Source organism: Rissa tridactyla, chromosome 18, assembly GCF_028500815.1.
Source record: "Rissa tridactyla isolate bRisTri1 chromosome 18, bRisTri1.patW.cur.20221130, whole genome shotgun sequence".
NCBI classification, from domain to species: Eukaryota; Metazoa; Chordata; class Aves; order Charadriiformes; family Laridae; genus Rissa; species Rissa tridactyla.
Genome location: NC_071483.1, coordinates 7,508,129 through 7,534,232, shown reverse-complemented (window position 1 = coordinate 7,534,232; position 26,104 = coordinate 7,508,129). Strand labels below are relative to the sequence as shown.

At 66.9% G+C, this 26,104-nt stretch overlaps 1 protein-coding gene across 1 annotated transcript in view; it reads left to right on the top strand.

Moving 5' to 3' along the window:
* Positions 1–2,429: 2,429 nt before the first annotated feature.
* FOXO6 (forkhead box O6) overlaps positions 2,430–26,104 on the top strand; it is a 39,677-nt gene continuing 16,002 nt past the window's right edge. Inside the window, exon 1 of the mRNA XM_054223700.1 lies at positions 2,430–2,867. Coding sequence (XP_054079675.1) covers positions 2,430–2,867 — 438 coding nt within the window. The remainder of the gene's footprint in view (positions 2,868–26,104) is intronic.

Below are 26,104 nucleotides of genomic sequence, written 5' to 3'. Positions count from 1 at the left end.
GTGGGCGCAGGCGTGTGTCCCCAGTGGGTGCAGGGGCAGGTGTGTGACCCCAGTGGGTGCAGGCGTGTGTCCCCAGTGGGTGCCGGGGCAGGCGTGTGTCCCCAGTGGGTGCAGACGTGTGTCCCCAGTGGGTGCCGGGGCAGGCGTGTGTCCCCAGTGGGTGCAGACGTGTGTCCCCAGTGGGTGCCGGGGCATGTGTGTGTCCCCAGTGGGTGCAGGCGTGTGTCCACAGGGAGTGAAGGGCAGGCGTGTGTTCCCAGTGGGTGCAGGCGTGTGTCCCCAGTGGGTGCCGGGGCATGTGTGTGTCCCCAGTGGGTGCAGGCGTGTGTCCGCATTGGGTGCAGGGGCAGGCGTGTGCCCCCAGCGTGTGCAGACATGTGTCCCCAGTGGGTGCCGGGGCAGGCGTGTGTCCCCAGTGGGTGCAGACGTGTCTCCCCAGTGGGTGCAGACGTGTCTTCCCAGTGGGTGCCGGGGCACGTGTGTGTCCCCAGTGGGTGCAGACGTGTGTCCCCAGTGGGTGCTGGGGCAGGTGTGTGTCCCCAGTGGGTGCATGGGGAGGGGTCCCCCCTGGTGCGGTGCAGGCAGGGGGTGGGGGGGGTCAGGCACGCACCCCCAGTGGGCGCTGGAACCGGTGCGTGTCCCCGTGGGCGCGGGGTGAGCGGACACCACCGCGGGTGCAGCGCCGGGGGGAACCGACCCGCCCCCCTGCCGCCCGCCTGGCCGGGGAGGGGGGGCTGCGGGCATCCCGCTGGGTGTGACCTCATCGCCACCTCACACCCCTGCGGTGACGTCACTGGGGAGCCACCGGCCGCGCCGGGACCCCTGGGGGTGTGTGCGGGGCCTCGCGCCGGGGGCGGGGCCTCTCGCGGGGGGCGTGTCCCGTGTCCTGCCGGGGGGCGTGTCCCGCCCGCGGGGGGTCTCCCCGGCCGCGCGCTGGGGGGGCGTGGCCGCGGGGGAAGGGGGCGTGTTCCGTAGTAAAGGGGCGTGTCCCGCGGACGGCGTTGCCCGGGGTGACGCGCGGATGCGGCCGGCACCCCTGACGTCACACGCGGGGCGGGGCCGCTCCCCCCCTTACCCAATCCCCCCCCCCTCCGCCGAGCGTCCCGCCGGCGCCGCGCCAATAGGCGGGCGGGGGGGGCGTGTCCGCCGGGCGCCTCCCACCAATGAGGAGGCGGCGGCGGCTCGGGGCAACAATGGGGGGCGCCCGGGGCGCACGTGGGGCCGCCGCCGCCGCCGGGGGTCCGCGGACCGGGGTGGGGGGGGTCGCGGTGCCGGGGCCGCTCCGCTCCGTCCCGCCCCGCCGCTGCCCCGCGCGGCGCCGGGGCCCTCCCCGCCCCCGCCCTCCCCCCGCCCCTCCGGGCCCTCCCCCCGTGTCACGGCGGCGGCCGCATTCGGGGCCGGGCACGGCGGAGGGAAGGAGGGCAACGGAGGGACGAACCGAACCCAGCGAACCGAACCGAACCGAACCGAACGGCGGCCGCCCCAGCATGCGGCCCGTGGCGGCAGCGCGGCGGCGGCGGCGGCGGCGGGCAGGTGCGCGGCCGCTGAAACGGAGCGGGGGGGCGTAGGGGCGGGGAGCCGCCCGCCGCCCGCCCGCCGCCCGCCGCCGCCCTCGCCCGGCGCTGTCAGGTGCGTTTGCCGCCCGCCAGCATGGCTCCGCCGCGCCGCCGGACTTAGCGCCGGGCCCCCCGCCGTGCCAAGGGCTCCCCCCGCCCCATCCGTCCGTCCGTCCGTTCGTCCGTCCATCCCGCTTCTCCCCGCCCAGGTGCCCCGCCGCCCGGAGTACGCCGGTCCCCGGCAGAGGATGCCGCCCGCCGCCGGTCGCTCCGGTTCATCTGTTGCTGCCTGACCGCGCCGCCAGCCCGGTGCAGCCCCCGCCGATGGATGCGGCACCCCCCGCGCCCTGCCCGCCCGCAGCCGCCCCGCCGCCTTTTGTGCCGGGAACGACTCCGGAGCTCCGCGGTTGGTAAAAAAACAAAACAAAACAAAAAACAACCAAAAAAAAAAAAACAGCGAACCCCCCCAAAAACCAAACCAAAAAACCAACCCCCCCGTCTCGCCCGGGGCCGGAGAGGCGACCGATGAATATGCAGCGTCCCCCCCGGCTCGTCTCTCCCGTTAGCCGCCCGTCCCCCGGCGCGGAGCCGGGCAGAGCCGCCTGCTAGAGCTGCGCCGGACCCGGGGCTGCGCTGCCCGCGCCCCGCCAGGACCCGCGGCTCCTCCTTCCCTTCTCCCCCGCCAGCCGGGCTTGGAGCCCTTCTTCGCACTCCGCTCCAGCTCGTGTGTTTTCGTTTTGTGTTTTTTTTCTTTTTTATTTTTTTTAAAAAATTTTTCTTCTTTTTTTTTTTTTTTTTTTGGGTGGAAACCACCAGTAACTCCGGGGAGGGGGTTTGGGGGGGAGCGGGGTGGGGAGCGGCGGGGAGGGGACCATGGAAGAAAAGCTCCAGGCGCATCAGGTGGAGATCGACCCGGATTTCGAGCCGCAGAGCCGGCCCCGGTCCTGCACTTGGCCTCTCCCGCACCCCGACTTCGCGGCGGAGGAGGAGGATGGGGGCGCGGCGGGGGGACCCCCGGCGCTGGCGGCCGGCGGCGGGGAGGGAACCGAGAACGCGGCGGCCCCGGTGGAGCGCAGAGGAGCCGCCGCCGCCTCCCTGCCGCCCCCCGGCGCGGACGTCGGGCAGCTCCGCAAGGCCAAGACCTCCCGGAGGAACGCCTGGGGCAACCTCTCCTACGCCGACCTCATCACCAAAGCCATCGAGAGCTCCCCGGAGAAGCGCCTCACCCTCTCCCAGATCTACGACTGGATGGTGCGATACGTCCCCTACTTTAAGGATAAAGGAGACAGCAACAGCTCTGCCGGCTGGAAGGTACCTGACCCCCCCTGACCCCCAGTGCAACTTTCCCCCCCTGCTCCCCAAGGTGCACCGGGGCTTGGATGCTTCCCCCGGAGCTCGCCCTGGGCTGGGGGGGATCCCTGCTTTCCTCGTGGTTGGGGGGAAAAGGGCTTGGTCAAGTTTTGGGGGGAGCCGGTGCTTGGAGGCGTTGCGTGTTGGAAGCGGGGTGGTCTTGTCCCCGGTTCACCCGCTGGCCTGGGGCTGGGTGCCATGGAGCCGGGTGCCATGGAGCTGGAGCGCCGAGCCGCCGTCCTCCCTGGGGAGGTCAGGGAGAGGGGGATGGCGGCGGGGAGGGGGCCGTGGCCAGCTCTCCCGCTGGCCTGCGAATGCTGGGGTACGGTGAATGACAATCCTGCCGCCACGGCTCTGCCTGACCTTTCCTGCGGGCACCCCGTCCGTGCCGGGTCCCTGAGTGCTGGTGGCATGCCCGGGAGGACAGCTGGAGGGAAGGCTGTCCCCAAACAGGTGTCTCTGGGCTGGCTTTTACCCAGTTCTGGGCAAAAAGATGCGCTTTTACTCAGTACGTCTCCCCTGTCTTGGCCCTCCCCTTCCCCGGGGCCGTGTCCCCCTCCCGGGGGCCACACACGGTCCCCACGGCTCCACGCTGGCTCTGCTCCCAGCTGGCACCATGGGCTTGTCAGAAATCCCTGGCACAGGGAGCAGTCCCCTCTCGCTGGGTGCCAGCTGGGGCTGCATCGCGTGGACCATCCCGGCACCGCGTGAGGGCATGGGGGGTGCCCGCTCCTGGGGGTCACACCGGCCCCAGCCCCTCCGGCTGGCGCTCGCCTGGCTCCGCACTGGGAAGGGGGAAGAGATCGCCTGTGTCCAGATGGTGTCAGTAAAAAGGAGACGGTTTCTCTTAAGCCCTCCCCTAAGCCCTGTCACCTCCAGTGTGATTAGTGTGTAACGAGGCTTCGGGGGCTCTAATACCAGCCTGTGGTCCTGGCACAACGTGCCCTGGCTCCGTCTGAGGTGGCTGGACCCGGCCTGCCCCGCTCTCTTTCTTGGTTGCAAATGGGGCTCTTTTGGGGCAGGGAGGCCGGACTCCGTCTGTCTGCGGCACCTGCGGCGGGACTGTGGGAGCTGGTGTCGCGGTGGAGGCTGGGCGTCTTCTCTGCCTTGCTTTGCTTGTGACGGGTGGGCAGGGGGCAGCTGGCGTCCCCCCCCACCAGTGCCGAGAGTCACCCGGGGAGGCCGTTGTGGGCTGCGGAGGTTGCAGGAGGCTGATCAAACCTCCACCTGGGGTGAGACCTGCCTGGCCTTGGGCGTGCGCCGAGGGAGAAGGGTCTCCCCAGGACTCGCACTCGTTGGGGACAGTGGGGGACACTCACCGATGGGGTCTGGGGACATGACCGGAGAGGTTTGTCGGGGCTCTGGACGGGTGGCCGGGGAGGGCTGGGATGAGGAGCGCAGGGATTCCTGGGGAGTTGTGCGTCACTGGGGGTGTGGGACACTTGGGGAGCCCCTGGTGTCCCTGAAGGGCGAGGGGACAGCGCTGGGAGGCAGTTCGTGTGCCCGTGGCCGGGAGGAAGCGGGGAAAGGGGAAGTTCGTGTCTCCTGGTGCTGGCACAGGAGCCAAAGCCATGGAGCAAAGCCCTCCCGGGGCGGGAAGGACCCGGCTGGGGACAGCTGGCCTTGTCACAGGCAAGTGCTGGGGTTTGACCCACCTCCAGCTTGCAGGGGACGGAGCAGTGACCCGTGTCCTCTCTGGGCATGCCAGGGCGTGCGCGGGGGACAGTGGCAACGCGCGGGTGTGCCTGTGCGGGTGCGCGAGGTGGCACAGGCTTCCCGTCCCGCTTACGCCAGCACCGGCTTTGGCCCCTGGCGTGGGGACAGGCCGTGACGGTAGCGCTGCCTGCCCGCATCAGCCTGGGGAGAGGCCACCCTGGAGGGCATCCTCCTGGGAAGCAGGAGTGGCCTTTCCCTGTGTCACTTGTCACCCGGGGGGGTGTCCCCTGATGTGTCCCAGAGTCACGGGGGACCCGTGAGCCACCACCTTCTCCCGGCAAAGCCTCCACCAGGGAGCGTGTGGGAGCAACGCGGGTTGTTCAGCCCTGTCCCTTGCCCCCCACGCCCTTCCTGGTGTCCCTTGTCCCTTGGAGTAGGGATGGTGCCGGGCCTGTGTCCAGCGCTGCCTGGGGTGCTGGCAACGGAGCCCTGTCACCCGCCATGGGGCTTGGTGGCTTCCCTAAGGGGGCTGCGTCCCCAGAGGCTTCATAGTGTCTGCTGTGCAAGGGGGGGTACATGCTCGGGGTCCTGCTGCTGTTGGGCACCAAGGGACATTTGCAGGAGCCACTCGCTCGGGGGGGGTTCGCCTGGGTGCACCCCAGGATGGGATGCTCCCTGCCTCCACGGCCTATCTCCAGGTCGGAGTGGCTCCGCTGTGCCTCTGCCTGTCTTCCCCTGGGCTGTGGGCAGGCGGATCCGCTGCCCGGGAGGCACCATTGCTGCCCCCTCCCTCCTGGCAGCCCCCCTTCACCCGCCCTGGCACTGGGGCTTAAACCCCCCGGCCCAGCCCGGCCCAGTGCTCTCCCAGTTGCTGGGCAGGCGGGACACGGAGGACCACCCGGTGACCCCCCCTGCCTCACCCCGGCCTGGGGGTCGGGTACCTCGGGATTGTCCTGGTGCTGCAGGTGCCCGATCCCCAGCTGGGCGCAAAGGCTGGCAGAGCCCCGGGTGAGAAGCGGCGTGCGGAGCCCCGCTCCGCTCGGCCGTCTCGGACACCATCGTGGCAGGGGTTAAACACCTTCCCCACAGCCCCACATCCCTTCTGGCCCCGGACCCCCTGGGTGCCCCCCAGCGTCCCTCCCCGGGGCGGGCTGGCAGCTCCTGGTGCCGGGGCAGCAGCCGGAGCGCTGGGCAGTCAATTCTGGAGTAACGAGCTGCTGGCGGCTTATTAAAGAGCCCCTGGAGATGCCACGTCCCTCCTGCCCCAGGCCTGGGAGTAGCATCGCAGATTTAAAGCGTTTCATTACCCAGCGCAGCGGTGTCGGAGGGGGGTCTCGGGTAATGGGCTGCTCCTTTAATTAGCTCCTTTGCAGCCTCCCCGCGCTGGGGAGAGCGGGATTGCAGGGGTCTGGGAGCCCAGCCGAGGGCACGGCATCCCCGTGGGGTGCTGCCTGCGCTGCTGCTGCTCCGGCAGGACTTCTCCAAACCCCACTGCCCTGCTCCGGGGCTGGGGTGCTTTCCCAGCAGGACCCATTCCCGCATCCAGCTGGCCATGGGGATGCTGCACCCGTACCCGGCCGTGGTGTCTGGTGTGTCTGTCGGGGATATGTTCCCCCAGGCTGGTTAATTATCTCTTGGAGGGGAAGGATGTGGCCACGGGGTGCGTTTTGGGGCTCAGGCCTCTCCTTCCGCGCCAAGCTGGGGGTTGCATTACATGGTTGTATGTCGAGGTAAACTGAGGCAGGGCATCTGAACACCTCAGCTGTGCTCAGCATCAGGCCCAGGAGCCCGGTCTCTCTCTCGGGGAGGGGGGGATGCTGCGGCCGCTGCCCCCCCCCCCACCTCCCCGGCCCCGGACTCTGCGGCCCCCGGGGCTCCCCTGCGCCGCAGCGGGCTGGGCTGGCACGTTGGGCTGGTGCGGCGGAGCTGCTGCTGCTGCTCCCGATGCAGGGCAGCAGGCGCCCGTTGACTGACAGATCTGCTTAATTAGGGAGTTGTTATTTTATCAATTCCAAAGCGCTTGAAGTTTTCTGCTCCAGCTCACGCTTTCCACTTGTTAATGGGAAACCAACACCCTCCGTCAAAAAGGCAGCAGCACTGATGCATTTTAAAGGTTTCTGCTTGCTCCGGTTTGACATCCAAAATATAACAATCAAGCAATCAGCTGGTGGATGCCTGTTTGATGTGGCTCTGACAGCGCTGAAAACCTTAATTTCCCAGCCCTCCCCGACACCTCCTCCTCCTTTACCTCTCCGGGTCGGTGGCGTGCTGGGCAGGGGCCGGGGGAGCCGGGAGCGCGGTGTGCTCGGGGCCGGGGGCTGCCAGGCACAGCATCCCCCCCCTCGCCAGGAGCCACATTCCCTTTTGCAGGGCAGGATGGAAACGAATTGGGGAGAAAAAGGGCTGGAAGGGGTGTTTGGGTGGGGGTGCGGCGTGAGTGCCCCGTGCCGCCCAAGGGTCTGGGTGCACCCAGGGGTGCTTCCCCTCCCTGCTGGGCACGGAGACCCCCGAGGGATGGCCCTGGCCCCGTCCCTGCCGGCGCGAAGCACAAAGCCACCCGGCACTGCAGGGACACAGCAAGAGCATCCCTCGGGGGAGCTGCTGCTGGCTCTGCACGCTCTGTCACCGATGTCACCCCTGGCCTGAGCCCCTGCTCTTCCCCTCTTGCATGGGGGCTAGTGGCTAGTGCATCTGCCTGGGACATTGCCCTGTGCGGCTGGCGAGGCTCGAAACCAGCGCCTGGCACCAATGGGGATGGCTTTCCCCTTGCAGCGGGCAGCCCGGGTGCCAGCGAGGGAGCGGGTGGTGTCATGGGGGGGGGGTGACACTGTGGCGAAGGGGGGAGTTCTGGGGAGGATGGGGTGACAGGGCTCAGGGGTGACACGGCTCTGGTTTGCACAGCGGGCTCGCTCCCGTTTGCACCGGGCTTAGCAGCGTGGGTGCCACCCGGCCCTGGGGGGCTCGGCAGGGGGGCACAGCCCCAGGCTGAGCATGGGGGGGTGCCTGGTCGGGGCTCCCATGGGATGGTTTGGCTCGGCTCACGTATCCCCATCCTCTCCATATATGGCGATTTTTCCAGCGGCACGGAGAGCCCGATGCTCCCCGGAGAGCTGCCCACGGCTGGGAGCAGAGGGGCTGGGGAGCTCAGCTGTCCGGGGGGGGCTGAGCGGGGCTGGGAGGAGCTGCCACCTCCTTCACCCTGGGGAAACCCTCCGCTTCATCCCCCTGGAAAAGCCATCCTGGCTCTCCAATCCCCACCGATGCAACGCGAGGGGCCCCCCCAACCCTTTCCCACAGTACAGGTGGGGTTCCCCCGGGATTCTGGGCGGGGGTACCCCACCCTTTAGTGTCCCGGGGCTGGAGCGGAGACTCCTTGTGTGTCCCTGACTTCACACGGTGGTGGGGGCCCACGCGTTCCCCCCGAGCTGCCGAGACGTGCTGCTGGTGGCACGGCCAGGAGGGATCCCCCGGCTCCTCTCCTCCTTCCCGCCTCGTTTTTCTGTCTCCTTTTGGAGGTTTTCATCTTCCTTCTAATTTTTTTTGTTGTTTCATGCCCCCCCCCCCCCCGCCCCTTCTTCTGGAATGGCTTTTCATGCAGCGCTAACTGCTGAAGTAACACAAACCTGCTAAATGGTCCGGCTTTATGATAGCATAAAAATGATACTACAGCAGTGAGTGGGGCTTTATTAAACCCAAGGGAAAGGCTCCAAATGAACAGCTTGCTCTGCTCTTAGCTTCCCCATCGCACCCCCCCCCCCCCTTTATTTTTAATAACCGCTGGAATATAAGCTACAGTTAAGATCCTGCGGAGTAGAAGAGCGCTCGCAGCCTGGCGTTTCCTCCATCCATCCCTGCGTGCATCCCGCCCTCCCGCTTGCCGGGCGCTGTGACGGGAGGGCCAGCGTCCTGGGCTGGGAAGTGAATTAGTTTCCCGGTGCTTGGCTTCGTACTTCTTAAAAAGCCTCGTAAATATTTCGCAGGGAGGCCGTGCCCGCAGCGGGTCGGGCCGGGCGGGATGTGGGAGCGAGCTGGAGCGCCTTGGCCCCGTTTCCCATCCTGGTGGGATCCTCGCTGGGATGCTGCCGTCAGCAGGAGGTACCCCAAGCTTCAGGAGCGGGGTTGGACCCCTGTCACCACCGTGTCCTCGCAGAGGGGGCACGCAGGAAGGGGATGAATCTCCCCTCTTCACCGCCGCAGCAGGGTCCGGGCACGGTCGGACCCTCAGCCCCAGGCTGCTCCCTCCATCCCCGGGGTCCATCCCAAGCCGTGGTGTCACCGTGCCCTTGGGTCTCCCGTGGGGATGCTCTGCAGCTGGGTATGGGGTCTCCCCCTTGCCCTGCCACCCCACTGCACCCCGGCCCTGCCTGCGCGGGGAGGGGACAGGGGACACAACAGCCTTCCCCCGTGCCCTCCCGCACCCACCGCCGTGGGCTCCCCGCTCGCGTTACTTTTAATTAGCCCAACACTTCCCATCGGGTCCTCTCTTCCCGCTGAAGGTGCCTGATTAGTGCCGAGGTGAAAGGCACTTTGGGTTACGGAAGGACACGCGGGGAGGCTCGCCTGTCTGCCGCTGAAGCTCATTTTGGCCAGCATCTGTTCATTATTATGTGGTGCCTTGGCCGGGCGCCAGCCAGGAGAACTGAAAGCCCCGGCACAAAGCTTGCTTTCACCCGCCGCGGGGAGGAGGAGGAGGAGGAGGAGGAGGAGGAAGAGGAGGAGGAGTACAAGGCAGCCAGCGCTGGGAAGGGGGTGCCGGGACCCCTGAAGCGGGCCGGTCCTTTCCTTCCCAGTGGGGATGCTCCAGCATCCCAGAGCACCCTGAGCTGTCGCCCGCTATGGGTCTGGCCATGGGGTGTCCAGCCCCCCTGGGACTGCTGGCCGTCCCGTGGGGCTGGGGGCTGCCCTAGAGGGGTTAGCAACCAGGATGGGATGATGTTGGGGTCTGCGTGGCTGCTGCCCACTTTTTCAGGAGGGGGCTCATCCTTTCCCCCCCCCAAGCCCTCCCTGCCACCCCCCCGCACCCAGCTGTGCCCATGGGGCTGTGCTGGGGCTTGGCGGCAGGGAGGCTACAGGGCGCTGCTGCCCGCTGGCCCTCAGGGTGTGGGTGCCGGGGTCGATGCCCGTCACCGCTGCCTCCCACGCTTTGCTCCCCCACTTATGCCCCCTCGGGGACAGAGGTTTCCCAAACAGCCCCCGGTGCTGGCAATGGGGACATGCGGGGGGACGCCAGGACGCGCATGCCAGCCTCAGCTCTGGGCTCCCTGGGCCAAGCAAACCCTTGCCCGTGCCTGCCCGCCGGGCTGGGCAGAGCACGGGGAGCTGCGGGCAGCGATGCCGCGGGGCATCCGCCGCCTGTGCACGCACGCCGGCACTCGCACGTGTCCACTCGCACGCCCGTGCCCATGCGCTCGGGGCGTGGTACCGCCACACGTGGTGCACGTGTGCCGGGCTCCCACGTGCGCCCGCGCCCTGCGGTCCGATGGGCATCGGGGGGGTGGGGGGTGCGCGGGGACGGACCGTCCAACGCACCTCGGGCCGGCTCACGCCGCTGCATGGCCATCGCAGGGGCACGGGCTGGTGGCAGCATCCGGGTGTCCTCAGGGGATGGGGGGGGGGACAAGGTGGCCGTGCTGTGGGGTGGTGGGTGCCGCAGGGGGTGGGTGCTTTTGGAGGCTCCGCCGTGGCCGGGCAGGCGGTGGGGAGCCCCAGCCAGGGCGCCGAGCAGCCGCCTTTGATTTCCTGGGAAGCGGGGGCGGTGGGGGGAGGGGGAAAAAACCAAACAAAAAACCCAAACCACCCAACCCAACCCCCCCCCCCCCCAAAAAACAAAGAAAAAAAAGAAAAGCCTCCCCCCAAGAAGAGGGAAGAAAGGCGAGGGTTGTTGGGAGCCGCCTGGCGCGGTGCCAGCCCGGGGACGCTCCGGAGCAGACATGCCAAGCTGTAATTGCAGACAGGCTCATTTCAAGAGACGAGACGGTTATTTTTAACTCGCGTTAAGGTAATGCACTGATCTCTCCCGCCTGCTGGTTCAAAAGTTCAACCTCCCCTTCCCCAAACCGCCCCCACCCTCTGCTCGCCCACCCCCTGCCCGCACCCCCTAGCCGGGCTCTGGGTGCCCTCCCGGCAGGTGCCATCCCCTTGCCCGCAGCCCCGCTGTTGGTAGCCCAGACCCTTGCCCTCCCGGAGGCAGCCGTGGTGTCTCCCGGGGAGTCTGTCTCCTCTCCGGCGGGACTGGGAGGAGATGGGCGTTCGCGGGGCTGTGCCAGTTCCCTGCCCAGCCAGGGTCCCCAGGGGACGGTGCCGCGGATGGGCACTGCGTGCCGGCGTGCCGCATCCTGCTTGGAGTCCAGTGGGAAAGCCTTGCAGTGCTGGGAGTGGTGGCACCGCTGACGCTCTGAGGTCCCCAAGTGCTTTCCAGTCATGCGCTGGTGGCCGTACCACCCCGGGGACCGCTGGCATCAACTCCTGCAGCCGGGCTGGCAGGGACGGCAGGGTGGTGCAGGGATGGGGGGATGCGGGTCCCCCCTCCGCGGGCTCCCTGGGCATCCCCATGGGGGAAAGGCTGAGCCTCTGGCCCCCCGTCTGGTTGGACTGGCCACCAAGCCCAGTGCTCCCAGTGCCACTTGTCGGTCCGCGCCAAGGACCGTGCAGCCACCTTGGTCCTGGCTGTTGTCCGCAGGAGAGCCCAAAAGCCAGGTGCAGGGATATATCACCTCTTTTTTTTTTTATTCCTTAAAACATATCACAAGGTGCCAGGGGGGCCTGGATGGCCTCGGCTCCTGGGGCTTTGCGACCCCGGGACGGGATGGCACCGGCTGCACGGGAGCCAAGTGGTGCCACGCTGGCGACCATGGGGACGAGCCTGGCACCTGCCCCCCGACCCACTGCCCAAATCATCCGAAATGAAAATGGAGCAGAAACGCTCCACAACACGTCAGGTTTGGACCTGTAATAGCTGTAATTAATCCTTTACCCCCCCCACCCTACCCCGCCCCAGCCTCCCCAGGAGTTCAGCGGCTGGGATCCGGCGGGATCGGAGCCTCGGGGCGCTCCTGAGCAGGAGCAGCGTGTCCGTCCCCCTGTCCCCAAATGCCCTCTCGCCCGGGTTGGTGGCGTCAGCAGTTTGCCAGCCGGCCGGGAACTCCCTGCGTGGCTGAGACGTCTGTTGTCCTCGGCCATCGCTGGGCCGGGGCTGCCAGCTGCAGGTGCTTCACTTCCCCCCCGCTTCCCGCTGCTGCTCTTCCACGTTTCCCTCCCCTCGGATGTAGCTGCTTTCAGCAGGACCGCTGAGATTCGGGGGGACCCGGCGGGAGCTGAGACCTGCTGGCCACTGTTCATGGTGTTTTGCAGCTTGCCCAGGCTCATCGCTGGCCGGAGCCGATAAATCCGGGGGAATAGTCCGGCTGCGGCTGCGTCAGCGGCGAATGGTGGGGCTGTTATGTGTAATGAGTTCACCGAGGACGGCACGGCGCGGGCCACGGGGGAGCCTGGCCGGGGTTCTTCTGGGCTGTGACCCTGGCAAAGTGGGGGGCATCTCCTAGCCCGGAGGGGGGGTTACGTGGCCACATGCTTTGCCGCTCCGTGTGTACGGACCTGTGCGATGGGACGGGCTGTCCCCTCTGCAGGCAGGGACGGGGAGCGGAGGGGGACTGGGGGCCACGTGGGGACCGTTGGCTCCGTACCGGTGTGTCGATGCTGGCGGGGGCGGGCACCGCATCGGTGGGCGCCGATGTTTCAAGCATCCCTGGAGCCTGCCCAGGCTCTTGGGTGTGTTGGGGAGCGTGGGATCGGAAACGCCCCGTGCAGCCTCCAATGGTGGAGGTTGGGGAGACCACGGTGGGGACCGTGCTTGGGAGCACGCCTGGGGCCGCGCCTGGCACCTCCCTTAGCAGCAGCTCCGCTGGCTCTGTCCCGCAGGGCCCCGGGAGCCCGTCCCATCCCGCCACCCAGCCGCGACCCTGCGGGGTGACGCGGGATGAAGAAGGGCAAGTCCCCGGCTCCGTCCCCGCGTCCATGGGGTCAGCAGCCAGGATGCTGTGTCACCTCCTGCCTGCAGCTCGCCCGGCTCTCGCGCCCTCCCTGCCCCAGGTGGAGAACGTGTGCGGAGATGGAAGGAATTAACAAGCTTGTGGAGCGACAGGCTCATAAATTTCGGCTTTTTTTTTTTTTTCCTTCTTCTTCTTTTTTTTTTTTTGTTTGAGACTGTCAAACCTATGCCTGTCCCAGGGATGTAAGACAGCATTTTATTGCTGCCTGCTTGATGGTTGTTCCCTTCTCCTCTGCGGCTGTGATTTATCTCTGCACTTTGCGCTGATTGGATTAGAAGTTTAAATGCTAAGGGTGCATAACAATATATTTTTCTTATTAATATTAAAAAATCATTATTGGATTTTTTATAGTTCTGTTTTGAATTGAATCCCCTTGCTTGATTTATTCTCTCTCCCAGAGTAGAATTTAATGCTAATAGGAACAATCATTGCTTTGTTTTGAATCTTTGACTGTTTGGAAAACTTTCCCTGCAAAGGGAAATTACAGCATTATTAAGAGTCCATTAAAAGAGGGTTTGCCCATTCCTGGCTATTACCTGCGAGCTGGAGAGAAAACAAAAAAGCAAAGACAAAGAGTCTCTTTCGCAGGGCTTTCTGCTTACACCCTTCCCTAGGTGTAACGCAATTACCGTGCCAATTATTATAATCAGCTCCATTCTATCGCAGGTATTAATTGCAGGTCCCGGGGTTCGGTTTCTGGCGGGACGCTGGGCGGTGGACGCGCGTGCGTGGCAGCGGAGCGGGACTCGCCCGCGCTCAACTATGGACGGGGGGCGACGGGGACCACGGGGCTGCTCTGCTTCCTGCTGGATTTCATATTTTTAAGGCAAATATGGAAGCCCGACGGCAGCCCCCACCTGATGCCTTGCGCAGCCTGTCACCAGGGCTGCGGGTACCAAGCGGCGGGATGCAGGATGCTGGTTTCCCTCCCTGCCGTGCCCATGGCCCCAGCGCGGAGGCTGGGCGATGCCTCTGCCTGTGCCTGGGGACCGGCCATTGCCCACCCAGCGCCGTGCCAGCCCTGGGATACATCACATCCCTGTGTCCGTGCCCGCCGTGCCCGCCTTTGGTGCAGCTGTGGGGCTGCGGCAAGCACCGGGGCTGGGGACATGCCCTGTGGGCAGCCCTGGAGAGCAGGGGCGGGCAGGTGGGAATGGGGCAGCGGCGGGTTGGGGGGGGTGGGGAGGGGGGCACACGATGCCAGGCAGCTGGAGACGTGCCCGGGCTCTGTGCACGGCGCTGGGACGGGCGCAGCGGTGGCGGGGAGCCGTGCCAGGCTTGGCAAGCAGCCGGCGCGGTTGGCACGGGGAGCGCAGCTTGCCCGGGCACGGCTAGGGCAGGCCCGGTCAGCGGCAGCCCCCAGGAGCCCCCAGGCTGAGCGGGGAGCCTGGCGTGTGGGGCGGCTGCCGGGGTGTGGGGTGGCTGCCGGGCGTCGGAGGGAGCGGCGGGAATGTCAGCCCCAGGCACGCGGGGTCCCGTGGCGGCGTGAACCCCCCCCACCCCCCGCAGCACCGCAGCGTGCCAGGCCACTGCTCTGCACCCCGAAACCAGCACCCTGCACCCCACACCCTGCTCCCCAAAGTCTGCATCCCGCCTCCCCAAAACCTGCAACCCGCTCCCCAAACCCTGCAATCTGCACCCCAGAACCTTCACCCTGCATTGTGCCCCCCAAACCCTGCACCCCGCACACTGCACCCCCAAACCCTGCGCCCTGCATCCCAAACCCTGTGCCCTGCGCCCTGCACCCTGCATCTCGCACCCTGTACCCCCACACCCTGCACCCCAAACCCTGCATCCCAAACACTGCGCCCCAAACCCTGCGTCTTGCACCCTGCACCCCAAACCCTGCACCCTGCATCCCAAACCCTGCAACCTGTACCCTGCACCCCCAAATCCTGCACCCCAAACCCTGCACCCTGCACACTGCACCCCCAAACCCTGCGCCCTGCATCCCAAACCCTGTGCCCTGTGCCCTGCACCCTGCATCTCGCACCCTGTACCCCCAACACCCTGCACCCCAAACCCTGCATCTCGCACCCTGCACCCCCACACCCTGCACCCCAAACCCTGCATCCCAAACACTGCGCCCCAAACCCTGCGTCTTGCACCCTGCACCCCAAACCCTGCACCCTGCATCCCAAACCCTGCAACCTGTACCCTGCACCCCAAACCCTGCACCCCAAACCCTGAACCCCGCACACTGCACCCCCAAACCCTGCGTCCTGCATCCCAAACCCTGCGCCCTCCACCCTGCATCTCGCACCCTGCACCCCCCACCCTGCACCCCAAACCCTGCACCCCCAAAACCCTGCGCCGTGCGCCCCACCCGCCCAGCCTCCCACCCAGACGTTGCCCGTTGCAAGCCCGTACCCACACCCGCTGCGCACCCCGTACCTTGAACCGCCCCCCCGTGCACCCCATGCCCTGAACCCGCATACCCCAAACCCCACCCCTGCTTACCCCGTACCCGCATCCCACTGCCCTCCTCCCCCCACTCAGCCCCCCCCCGCCCCGTGCCTGGAGCTCATCTCCCTGCGGCACCCTCCCTGCTAACTGGGGGCTGCTGGGTGCGGGCAGGGGGTGCGGGCAAGGGGTGCAGGCCGGAGGGTGCCCTCACACCCTGCGCCATGGGCTTGCCTTTCCTGGAGCTGCTGGCCCCCTGCCCTCTGCCCCACGCACCGTGTCCTGGGTGAGGTCTGCGCCATGGAGTCACGGCTTGGGCACCGCCGCCTGCCCTTGGGTGGGATTCCCAGTTGGCCCGGTGCACCCTGGGCACTGGGAAGCTCCGTTTTCCCAGGTCATGGAACGTGGGTGATGATGCCCACGAGCCCCGGCGTGCTCGACTCTGCCTCCCGTCCCCTCTGTGTTCTGTGGGGTACACAGAGTGTCACTGCAAAGTGCCTCGTCTGGAGGGGACACCCCTGTCCCCCCTCGCCCCGTGGCATGGCAGCCCGAGCAGTTGGGATGTGCCCCCCCGCTGTGGGTCTGGGGGTGCAGTTCCCACGCTGCAAAATAGGGCTTTTTCCACCGCTGACAAGGCCGTGGCAAATGCACGCGGCGCAACAGCAGCCCGCGGTGGAATGAGAAAATGCCAGAGGGGTGTGTCAGCGGCCGGGCTGGGGGGACCCCCCTGTTACCCCATGCTGTGGGGTCCGGCTCACCCGGGTATGGGGCTGACCCCTCCTTGCATGCCGGACCCCTCCTTGCGTGCTGTGCCGGGAAGATGGTTGCTCAGAGGTGGTCCAGCCACCTCCCCGCTGCCACCGGGCCAGCACCGCGGGGCACACGTGTGCCCCCCCTTGCCCCGTGCTGGCGGGTGGCAGTGGGCACATCTCTGGTGGGGCTGCCGGTACCCGAGCAGCATCCCTGGCCTCCGACCGCGTGTCCTCCCACGCACCGGGACCTTCTGGCCGAGGTTCCCCACGCCGCGGTCATGGCCAGGCAGCGCTGGGATCCCGGCAGTAGGATCCACTCACTCCCCGTGCGTGTTTTTTGGCTGACCCCCCTCTTGTTTTCCCTCCATCCCGGAGCCTGAGCGCGCCAGCCAAGGAGCGGCTGTACGGGGAGGCTGCCAGCCCCCTGTGCCGGCTGCGGGGCTGTGGGGTTTATGGCAGCGGCAGCCCCGCGTTGGGCTCGCGGTGGCGGCGACAGGGTTTGAAGTGGGGGCTTGGCATGGGGGGGCACAAGGGGTACCCTCGGGATGGGTGGTGGGGTCCCGGCAGGTAGCCCTGTGCCCGTTGTGCCCATCCCCGTAAGGCAGCGACACGTCTCTGTGCCCATGTGGGGCTCAGGGAGGGTGACCCCAACCGCCGGGGTTTGGGGAGCGAGGCGGCGAGACATTGGGGTACAGCGCTGTGGGGGGACCGCGGTGCAGTGCTGGGGGGTTCGGGGTACGGGACTGTGCAGTGTGGGGCGCAGGGCTGGGCAGTGTGGGGTGCTGCAGCCGCCACGGGGTGGGCAGCGCCGGCGGTGGGGCCAGCCTGGCTCCCCAGAGCTGCCAGTTTAACCAGCAAGGCATCCAGCTGCGGGGGTCTGGGGCAGGGGGCTCCTCAGCAGGGGGGGGGCAGGGTGCCTGGGGTCCCCTCCTGCCTCGCTGGGTCACCCCACAGCCCCAGGGAGATGGGGCTGGTGATGGCCGCAATCCCCAGGACCCCTGTCCCTGCCCCCCAGCCCTCCCCACAGCACGAATCCTGCTCCTGCCCGCGGCGCGGGAGCAGAACCAGGGGGCTCCTATAATTATCGTCGCGCTCTGAATAATTCATGGCAGCCTTACTCCAACAAAGCCTCTCCCTGCTCCGGCTCCTCGCCACGCTGCCGGCCAGCTTTGGGGGTGACATGGTTGGGGGGTAGGCTGGCTGGGACGGTGGGGTGGGACAGAGCGGTGTCTGTCACCTGCTGCCAGGGGCTGGGGAGGAGATGCAGGAGAGGGTTTGAGCGTGTGCCCAGGAGCATCCTCATCCTCTCCCTGACGCTGCGTGCCTCAGTTTCCCCCTTGTCACGGTGCTGGGCGGGGGAGGTGGGGGGGGGGGGCAGGACCGGCAAGCGGGTTGTTTCGCTGCCCGGCTCGGGACACCCCATCTTTTGGGGGGGTTGTCTCTGCACAGCCACACAGCACCCCCAGCCCTCCAGGCATTCCTGCGGGGCTGGATTTGCCCGGCAGAGGGTGTGTGTGTGTGAGACCCCCCCCCCCCCATCCAGCCGGGATCCGGCTGCGGGGCCGGGAGCAGCGAGGGGTTAAACGCCATCAAAACCGGTGTGAAACTTTTGGCTGGGGAGCGGCAGGCAGAAAGTGCATTTGTAGCCGCAAGTGGCCGCCTTGAAGACGATCCAGATCTGTCTGGGAGCCGTCTGCTGCTAAAACCCTTTGATCCACTTACTCCTCCCCGGGGAGCTCCCCGCAGCGCTGCTGCTAATGCCCCCGTGGCGACAGGGGCTCCGCTGCCAGACGGATGCAGGAAAGACCCCCCCCCCCCCCCCTTTCCCCAGCCGCCAGGGAGGAAAGCAGCCGCAAAAGAAAAAAGTGCGTGTGGGGGGGTGTCCAAAAAGAAAAAAAAAAGAGGGGCTTTGGGGAGGCAGGAGCGATGCCATCCGGCTTAATCGTGGGGTGCCTGGAGGTGGGAGCAGGTTCGGCTGTTGCCGGGGTATGGGCAGGGGTGTGAGCAGATAGGGGGATGGAGGGATGGTGGGATGGAGAGATGGAGGGATAGGGGGATGGAGGGATGGAGAGATGGGGGATGGAGGGATGGAGGGATAGGAGGATGGAGAGATGGAAGGATGGGGGATGGAGAGATGGAGAGATGGTGGGATGGAGGGATGGGGGGATGGAGAGATGGAGGGAGCAGCGCTGGGTGATGCCAGGGTGTGTGGGGGGGGCGGTGGTGCTGTCACGGGGAGGGTTTGCATTGCTGGGGGTTCCCCAGGAACTGCAGAGCTGGGGGCTCCCAGCCCTACGGGCGACTGCCCCAGCGCAGGCCGTGAGGATGCTCGGCAGCCAGACCCGCCGGTGATTTTGGGGGTGATGAGGGCCCTGCCCAGGCGAGCGTGTCCCTTCTGCCTCCCTGACAAGCCCCTCTGGGGCCTGGGGAGGCAGCGGTGGCACATGTGGCTGTAGGGATGCTCTTGGGGACACGGTTGCTGTTCATCCTCACCCTTTACAGCCCCACAGCTGCGCCCAGGCGTTTTGGGGTATTTGTATTTGTACCATTCCCAGCGTGAGCAGCACTGGGATCCCGGTGCTGGCCGTGCCGTGCTGTGCCAAGCTGGCGGGCGTGGGGATGGCTCCTGGGGTCAGTGAAGGTTTGGGTTGTGGGGAGCTGGGTTTTGGGTCAGTTGGGCAGCATCTGCTGGTGGGGAGGCTTTTGCCACAAAGGAAAAGCAAATTTGGGTCAACCGGCCAAGATAGCAAATTGGCTGAAAGGGGAGGGCAGGAAAACGGGCGGCGCTGGGCAGCCGGGAGCCAGCTCCCGCGGGGCTGAAGGACGGGTCGGCAGCTCTGGTTCCTAGCGATTAATTTGCTTTTACTGTAGAAAATGTTTAAACTGGGAAGCTGGAATGAACTGCTGTACTGGGATCTCAAATACTCATTTCCCAGCGGTGTCAGGATTCGAAGGATGCTCAGCTCTCCTGCGCGGGCAGCTCGGGGTCCTGCCCTCCCCACATCCCCATCGCTGGTGGGTTTCACCCCTGTGTCAGCGGGGACGGGTGTCCCCGGGGGTTCTGGGCAGGGGGGGATCCGTGCTGTACGGCCGGGACAGCATCAGCGTGGGGAGCGGTGGGGCTGGCACGGCGCTGAGCCCTGCGAGGGGCAGACGTTCGCCTTGGTTGTACCCTGCGCCCCGCAAAACACGCGGGTGAGTTATGGATGGACCCGTTAACCATGGGCTGTGCACGGAGCAGGATGAGGCCGTGAGCCGGAGAAAGGGCACAACGTCCTCCTGCCTCCTGGGCGATGGGGTTTGGGAGCTCTGGCGGGTACCCGATGCTGCCTGCGGGTTTGGAGATGCCGGGCTGCCCTGACAGCAGGACGGCATCGCCTCTGCCGCGGCCAGCGCTCGCAGGGAAGGAAAAAGCCATCAAGGCGGCGACGGAGCTGTGGGAGAGGCCAGGGGACGGTCACAGCCAAGGACGGTCACGGCCGGGTCCGGAGGGCGCGCGGAGGGGCCGAAGGGGTGGGATGGAGGTGTGAAGGGAGGCGAGCGGGGAAGGAACAAAAGCTGCATTGAGTGACAGGGCCCGGCCGCCAGCGGAGCAGGAGCCCGGCCAGGAAAAACAGGGCCTGGAGCGGGGAGCACATCGTGTCCCTGGCTGGGGCTGCAGGGCCCTCGGTACATTCTGTAGCGGAGGAAGCTGGCGCGGGGACGGGCTGGCTCGCCGGCTGCTGCCGCGCAGCTGACCCCGCCGGGGGGAGGCGTGGGGGGTGTCCCCCCTGGGCCCTGTGCCCTCCAACCGCATCATGTGTGTAACGAGCCCCGCTGAGACCGGCCAGACCCCCCTCTCCCACTCCTTCGCTCGGGGCAGGGGGTGGTGGGTCGGATGCTCCTCAGTTCTGGGTCAGTGCAGGGGGAGGAGGCGATGGGGTTGGGAGCGGGGGGGGGGACGACGGGGATGGGCTTGCAGACAGCGAGCGGGCGCCGTGCCCAGGAATTCGAGGATGGTTTGCAGGCTGCGCTGCCCAGGCAGCACCGTCTAATTCAATTAAAGCTCAGTGTCACGAAGGCGGGAGGCCGGCAGCGCGTGGGAGCCGGGTGGGGGCCCCCGCGGGGAAGGCGGCCGTTTGAAGGGCTGCCAGGTCCCCTGGGAAACAGCCCGGACGTCACCGGGATGGGGGTGTCCCGTTCCCCCCCTCCCCGCCAAATCTGCCGGGAGAGCTGGCACGCTGGCAGGGGGTTGTAGCCGGGCTGGCACCGCTGGCAGATGCCCACAGCCCAGGGACCCCGTGGAGCTGCTGGAGGTGTCCCCCCCAGTTAGAGGTGTTGAGGCATGACTCCGGGTGCTTGGACCCCTCGGGATGAGCTTCAAGGTGACAGGAGTTCGGAGGGAGCCTTCCTGCTTCCCACTGCTTCCACACCTTCTCCCTGTGCCTCGGCATCCTCCGTCGCCCTCCCTGGCACCCCAGCCCATCGCTCCCCCAGGAAAAACCCTAAAACAAATGTCCAGGAAGGCTGTGGATGGGGCTCAGGCGCGGGGCTTCGTCCCCCTGCAGCCCAGGGCTGGTTTGTTCCTGGGGCACCATTTCCTCGTGCCCCTTTTTGGACACTTTAACACCACCACAACCCACCCCCGACACGTTTTTTTGGTGGCTTTGGTTCCAAGTGTCTGATTCCTCCAACTGACAGACAGCCGCGCTGGCAGCGGGGACCTGAGGAGGGTCCTGGGACCGCGAACGCTGTGGCAGCGAGGGGCTGCGCCCCGTGGCCCACGGCGTCGCTGCCGGTTTGCCGGCGGGGCGGGTTGGGTTCTCGGGGCCTCTTGCTCCAGGGAGACTCAGCAGCACTAAAAAACAGCCCCGAAGATGCTTCACGGCCTGACCTGGAGCATCTCCACCCGCCGGCCCCCGCATCGTTCAGGGTGCGAGCGTCCCCCACCGGGGCTGTGGCAGCGTGGGGACGGATCCTCCCTCCAGCGCCCGCGGGACCCGCTGCCCCGGCAGGCTCCGGCTGATGTAATTTTTGCCATTGCAGGTTAAACTGCTCCGCCTCGGGTGGCTGAACTCCTCCGAGGGGGGATTGTTGTGTTCCCGTTGCCTTGCAGCATCCTACAGGGAACCCCGCTGCCTCCCCAGGTGCGGCTGCCTCCTGCGCCGGCTGCCTGCGGTTGCTGATTCATTTTCGGGGCTGTGCTTGGCGCGGGGGGCGGGTAGAGGCTGCATCGGGCATTTTACCCCCCAACACCTCCCGTTGTGGCTCCGCTGACTCCTTACCCCTGGTCCTGCTGGTTTTATGCCTGGTCTGGGAGCATCCCTGCAGCTCGCTGCCTGCCCGGCGCCTACAGCCGGCGCATATGGAAGCGCAGCCCAGAGACCGCCGTGACGGGCTGCGGCGGTGGCTCTCCTGCCCACCCCGTGTGATCAAATGGGGAGGGGGGGACGACACCCTGCCTGAGGTAACGGTGCATCCCCACTGGGGGCAAGCAGCTGTTTACAACCACAGGTGTTTGGGGCATCGGGGGAAATCTTGGGGCGTCCACGGTGCTTCTGCCCCCTTGGAGGGAAAAGCAGAGGCTGCAGTTTAACCCAAAGGCAAGCCGGGAGTGCTGCTGGGGGTGCAAAGCTCCCTCTCCCTGGTGGGGGGGATTGCTCCTGGCCCCCGGCAGCCTCCCGAAGGATGGGGTGATGCTGGGGAGCTGCAGGCAGGGGAAGGTGTCCCCCATGGCTGCGGGGAGACAAAGCGAGCGGGCAGCGGCGGCGGGGGAGCGGGCAGCAAAGCGCTCGCAGGGCTCCTCTCCCTGCTGCCACCAGCCCAGCAGAGCAGCCCCAGGCGGGGTGACAATGTCCCCAAGGGGAAAATCCCTTCCACATCACCCGGGCGGGGGTGGCAAGGTGGAGGCCAACCCCATTGCCCACCCCCAGGGCATGTTCCCACCTGGCACAGGACAGGGACCCCCTTTCAGGAAGGGAAGGCAGAGGGAGCCGGGGTGCGTTGCCGGCCCCCCGCTTCGCCACCCTCCCTCACCTGCGGGATGTCGCCCGCCGTTTCCCTGGCAACGGCGATGGCATCCCGAACACCTCGGGCAGAGTTTCCCTGCCTCCCCTGCGATGTCATCCGCCGTTTCCCGGGTAACCCAGCATCCGGGAGCCGGCGCTGGCAGGCAGGTAGAGGAGGACCTCAGCCCACCCACCGCCTTCTGCCGTGCCCAGCCGCTCGCCACCCGAAAGCAAAGCACCCATGGAAGGGCCGTGCCTGTGTGGTGGCCCGTGGTGGCCTTGGGTGGCTGTGGCTGAGCGGTGGAGACAGGCTGGCAGGTCCTTTCCAGAGCCAAGGATGGGAAGATACGGCAAATGGCCTTTGGGGGGTGGGAGCCCTGCCTGGCACGCACAGATCCGGGTCCCTGCTCTCCTCCCTGAAGGTGCCTCGTGGGTCAGCCTGGTGCTGGGGAGCCCAGTGGGTGGGCAGCTTGAGGTGGGAGCAGAGGCAGAGACTGGGGACACGGCGCCCGCCACGTGTCCCACCCCCTCCCTGCACTGCAGCTGGGGACTGTGGCTGGGCTCGGGGGGAGTCCCTGTTCCCGAGGGGAGAATAGCCAAGGGAGGCTGAGAGTGTCCAGGAGAACTGGTAATTCCCTTTCCTGGTCACCTCCGAGCGACTGCTCTTGGCAGGAGTTGGTAACCTCCAGGAGGGCACTGGTGAGGCGTGTGGAGCATCCCACTCTGTGCTGGTCCTGGGGCCGTTTTCCACCAGGCGATGCCCTTCATGCCGTGAGCCCGTCCTGGGGTGAACGCAGCGGGCAGAAAAGTGTCCTGGCAGATGCCATCACCCCCCTCGCTCTATTAACAGCTTTGCTCCATCCCATCCCAAGTGGCAAATCCCTCTGCTCCCGGGGCGAGTCTCGGAGGGAGCAGAAGCCCAGCTAAGCCCCACTGAACAGGGGGAAGCGCTGGGTCCCGGGGCGGGGGGGGGTCAGGAACCCCCCCTCACCGGTTGGGAGCCCTCTGTGACAGTGGCAGCTCCAGGTGCTGTCTCCAGCAGCGGATCAGGAGCCTGGAAATTCCCTCGCTGATGCAGGAGACCTCAGCCCTGCCCGGGCCAGCTGCGGGGGCCCCAGCCAGGCGCCGCGGCCCCGGGGCCGGGGGGGTGGATTGTATTTGGATGAAATGGGAGCCTGCAGTGCGGCGGTGGCCAGGATTTCCCCGTGGATCCTCTGCTCTGCCCTGTGCGCTGGGGCCGGGGGGGTGCATGCAAGCAGGGGCTGTCTGCGAGGGGGGATTCTGGGGGGGGAACCCCAGACCTGCTCGCAGACAGCACCTCTCCTGCACCCCCGCGTGGGGTGCATCGCCTCGGGCAGGGCTGGCTCGCTTTGCACTGGCCTGTGCTGCCTGCACCGAGGAGATCCAGCAGAGCGGGATCCTGCGGAGCTGCCGAGGCAGGGGGATGTCCCACGGGGGGGTCCCTGTGGTGGAGCTGTGCTGACAGCACCAGCCCCGCAGGGTGCAAGCACATCGGTGCAACCCTGCATGCGCGTGTGAGTGTGTCGATGCGGGGTGACGCCAGGGGTCCATAACCTGCCCAGTGGCCTCCTCGGCCGCGGTGGCACAAGTTGCGGACAGGGCTGTGTGTGCAGAATCACAGAATCCCAGACGGGCAGGGGTGGGAAGGGACCTCTGGAGATCATCCCGTCCAACCCCCTGCCAGAGCAGGGTCACCCAGAGCAGGCGGCACAGGAACGCCTCCAGGCGGCTTTGGAATGTCTCCAGAGACGGAGACTCCCCCACCTCTCTGGGCAGCCTGTGCCAGGGCTCTGCCATCCTCACAGCAAAGAAGTTCCTCCTCATGTTTAGGTGGAACTTCCCATGTTCGAGTTTGTGCCTGTTACCTCTTGTCCTGTCGCTGGGCCCCACTGAGAAGAGCCTGGCCCCATCCTCCTGACACCCACCCTTTAGCTCTTGCTGAGCATTGATGAGATCCCCTCTCAGCCTGCTCTTCTCCAGCTGAACAGCCCCAGGGCTCTCGGCCTTTCCTCAGCACAGAGATGTTCCAGTCCCCTCATCATCTTGGTAGCCCTTTGCTGTCCCCTCTCCAGCAGTTCCCTGTCCTTCTTGACCCGGGGAGCCCAGAACTGGACCCAGCGCTCCAGATGTGGCCTCCCCAGGGTAGAGCAGAGGGGGAGGATGACCTCCCTTCACCTGCTGGCCACGCTCTTAATGTCCCTCAGGAGCCCGTTGGCCACCTTGGCCGCAGGGGCACATTGCTGGCTGATGGGCAACTTGGTGCCCATCAGGACTCCCAAGTCCCTCTCTGCAGAGCTGCCCTCCAACAGGTCAGCCCCAACCGGTACCAGTTGCCCAGTGACCCGACAAGGACTCAGCGGGTGCCTGGAGGCTGCAGGGTGCCGGCGGTGGGGAGCACTGGGGTGCGGGAGCAATGAGTGGCACGAGCCCCACGCTTGCTGGGGCATGGCGGGGAGGTTGCAAGCCCCCCCCCACTCCGGGCAGCTGATGTGCGTGGGGGTGACCCCCCTCCTGCCGGCTCCCTGCGCTGTGAGTAAGCTCAGGCTGGCGAGACCCCAGCAGCGAGGAGCTGCGGGGGCGGCCAGAGGGGGGGCCCGTTCTTGGCAGGTGCGAGGCAAGCTGCTGCCGGGGGGGCCAGTGAGTCACAGCGCAGGCGGCGTGCGTGTCGGGGCACGCGTCTGCATGCTGGCGTGGGCGGCGGGGGGCACGGGGGGCTGGGGATGACGGGGTGCAGGGGGGGTGCTTGGGCATTGTAGGGGGAGGTGTGGGTTTGGGGGTGCACACATGAGGGGTGGGTGCGTGTTGTGCCCCTGCGCATGTGCCGGGGAGAAGTGTGACACCTCGCTGCAGGCTGGTGACATCCAGGGGCAGCAGCCGGTGGCTGCTCTTTCTCCCTGGCCCCGGGAAGATGGAGCGTTTTCCATCTCCCCTCCCAGACCGTGTTGGATTTTGGCTCCTGTTCAGCATCAAATGGGGGCCGGGAGCCCCCGGGGAGCTCCCTGGCTGCCCCCATGGCACGCTGCTATGGGTGTTCTGCAGGGCAGAGCAGGGATGGATCCCCCCATCCCTCTCCTCCTCCAGGACCCTCTCCCGCTCACGAGCCGCCCGCAGCCGTGAGCCCCTCACCCCGTGTCAGTGAGCCCTAAGAACATCCCCCTCGGGGAGCACCCCAGGGTGCCATCACCTCCCTGACCGTCTCCGTGGGTCCTGGCTGTGAGCAGGGTGGGGACACAACGTCTGGGATGGCCGTGGGGCAGGGGCTGAGGCTCTGGGCCATGGCAGGGGGCAGATGGTGGGGAGAGCGCTGCCTCCTGAGCAACGGCTGAGAAGCAGCTCTGCCGGCGACCCCCCTCTGCCGCAGCCCCCCCCCCCCCGTGCCTCAGTTTCCCTTGGCCGCAGCAGCCCTGGGCTGGGTGGGTGAGGGCAGCATCCCTTCTGCCTGCCAGCGATGGGGCTGGGGCTGCAGAAACGTCCCCGGGGCCCTGCGGTGACCTTGCTCTGCGTGCGTGACTTTGGCTCGCCGAGCGTGTGCTGGGGGAGGGGTGGGGGGGGTGGATTCAAGATGCGACGAGCGTGTGATGTGGGACGCTCGGGGCGAGGGGGCTGCGCTCGCCCCCCCGGTGTCTCCTCGCCGTCTCTTGCAGTGGGGCCTGCGTGCAGCCGGGGACCGCAGGGTGCAGCCCTGGCCACAGACCGAGACTTTTTGGCTGCCTGGGTGACGCTGAAGGCACGACAGGCTCAGCCCCGCTGGCAGCTCCCGTCTCGCCCGGGGGTCCACGTCTGCATGCGTGAGTGTGAGCACACGGCGCAGGGGGACTCTTGTCACCGGCAGCCGCCTGCTCCGCGACACCTGGGGGACAGGGCTGCTGTTTCAAAGGTGCTTGATGTCCCTCGGGGCCCCACAGCAGAGGGTACCACGTGCGGTGGCATCTCGGCTGTGCCGGCATCTCCAGGTTGCCTTTCCCTCAGGGAGGGGGATGTGGTGCGCAGATCAGGACCTGGTGCCTTCAGGCTCGCCTGGGCCGGGGGGGACACACATCAGCGGGAGGCCGTTTCCTGCTGTGCTTCTGGCTCTGCGGGGACATGGTGACAGCTGTGACAGCATCTCATGCCATTGCCTCCCTGTCCCCATCCTTGCGGGACGCTGGCTCCCGGCGTGGTGCCAGGGGGGTGACCACAGGGGTCTCTGCTTCCTGCAGGGGCTGGTTCCTGCCTGTCCCAGGTGGGCTGTGCTGGTGACACAGGGCTTTGTCCCCTCTGTGTCCCATGCACACAGGAAAAATGGAAGTTGGGAGTGGGAAAAAGGGAGTTGTGTGGGTTTTGGGAAGGTT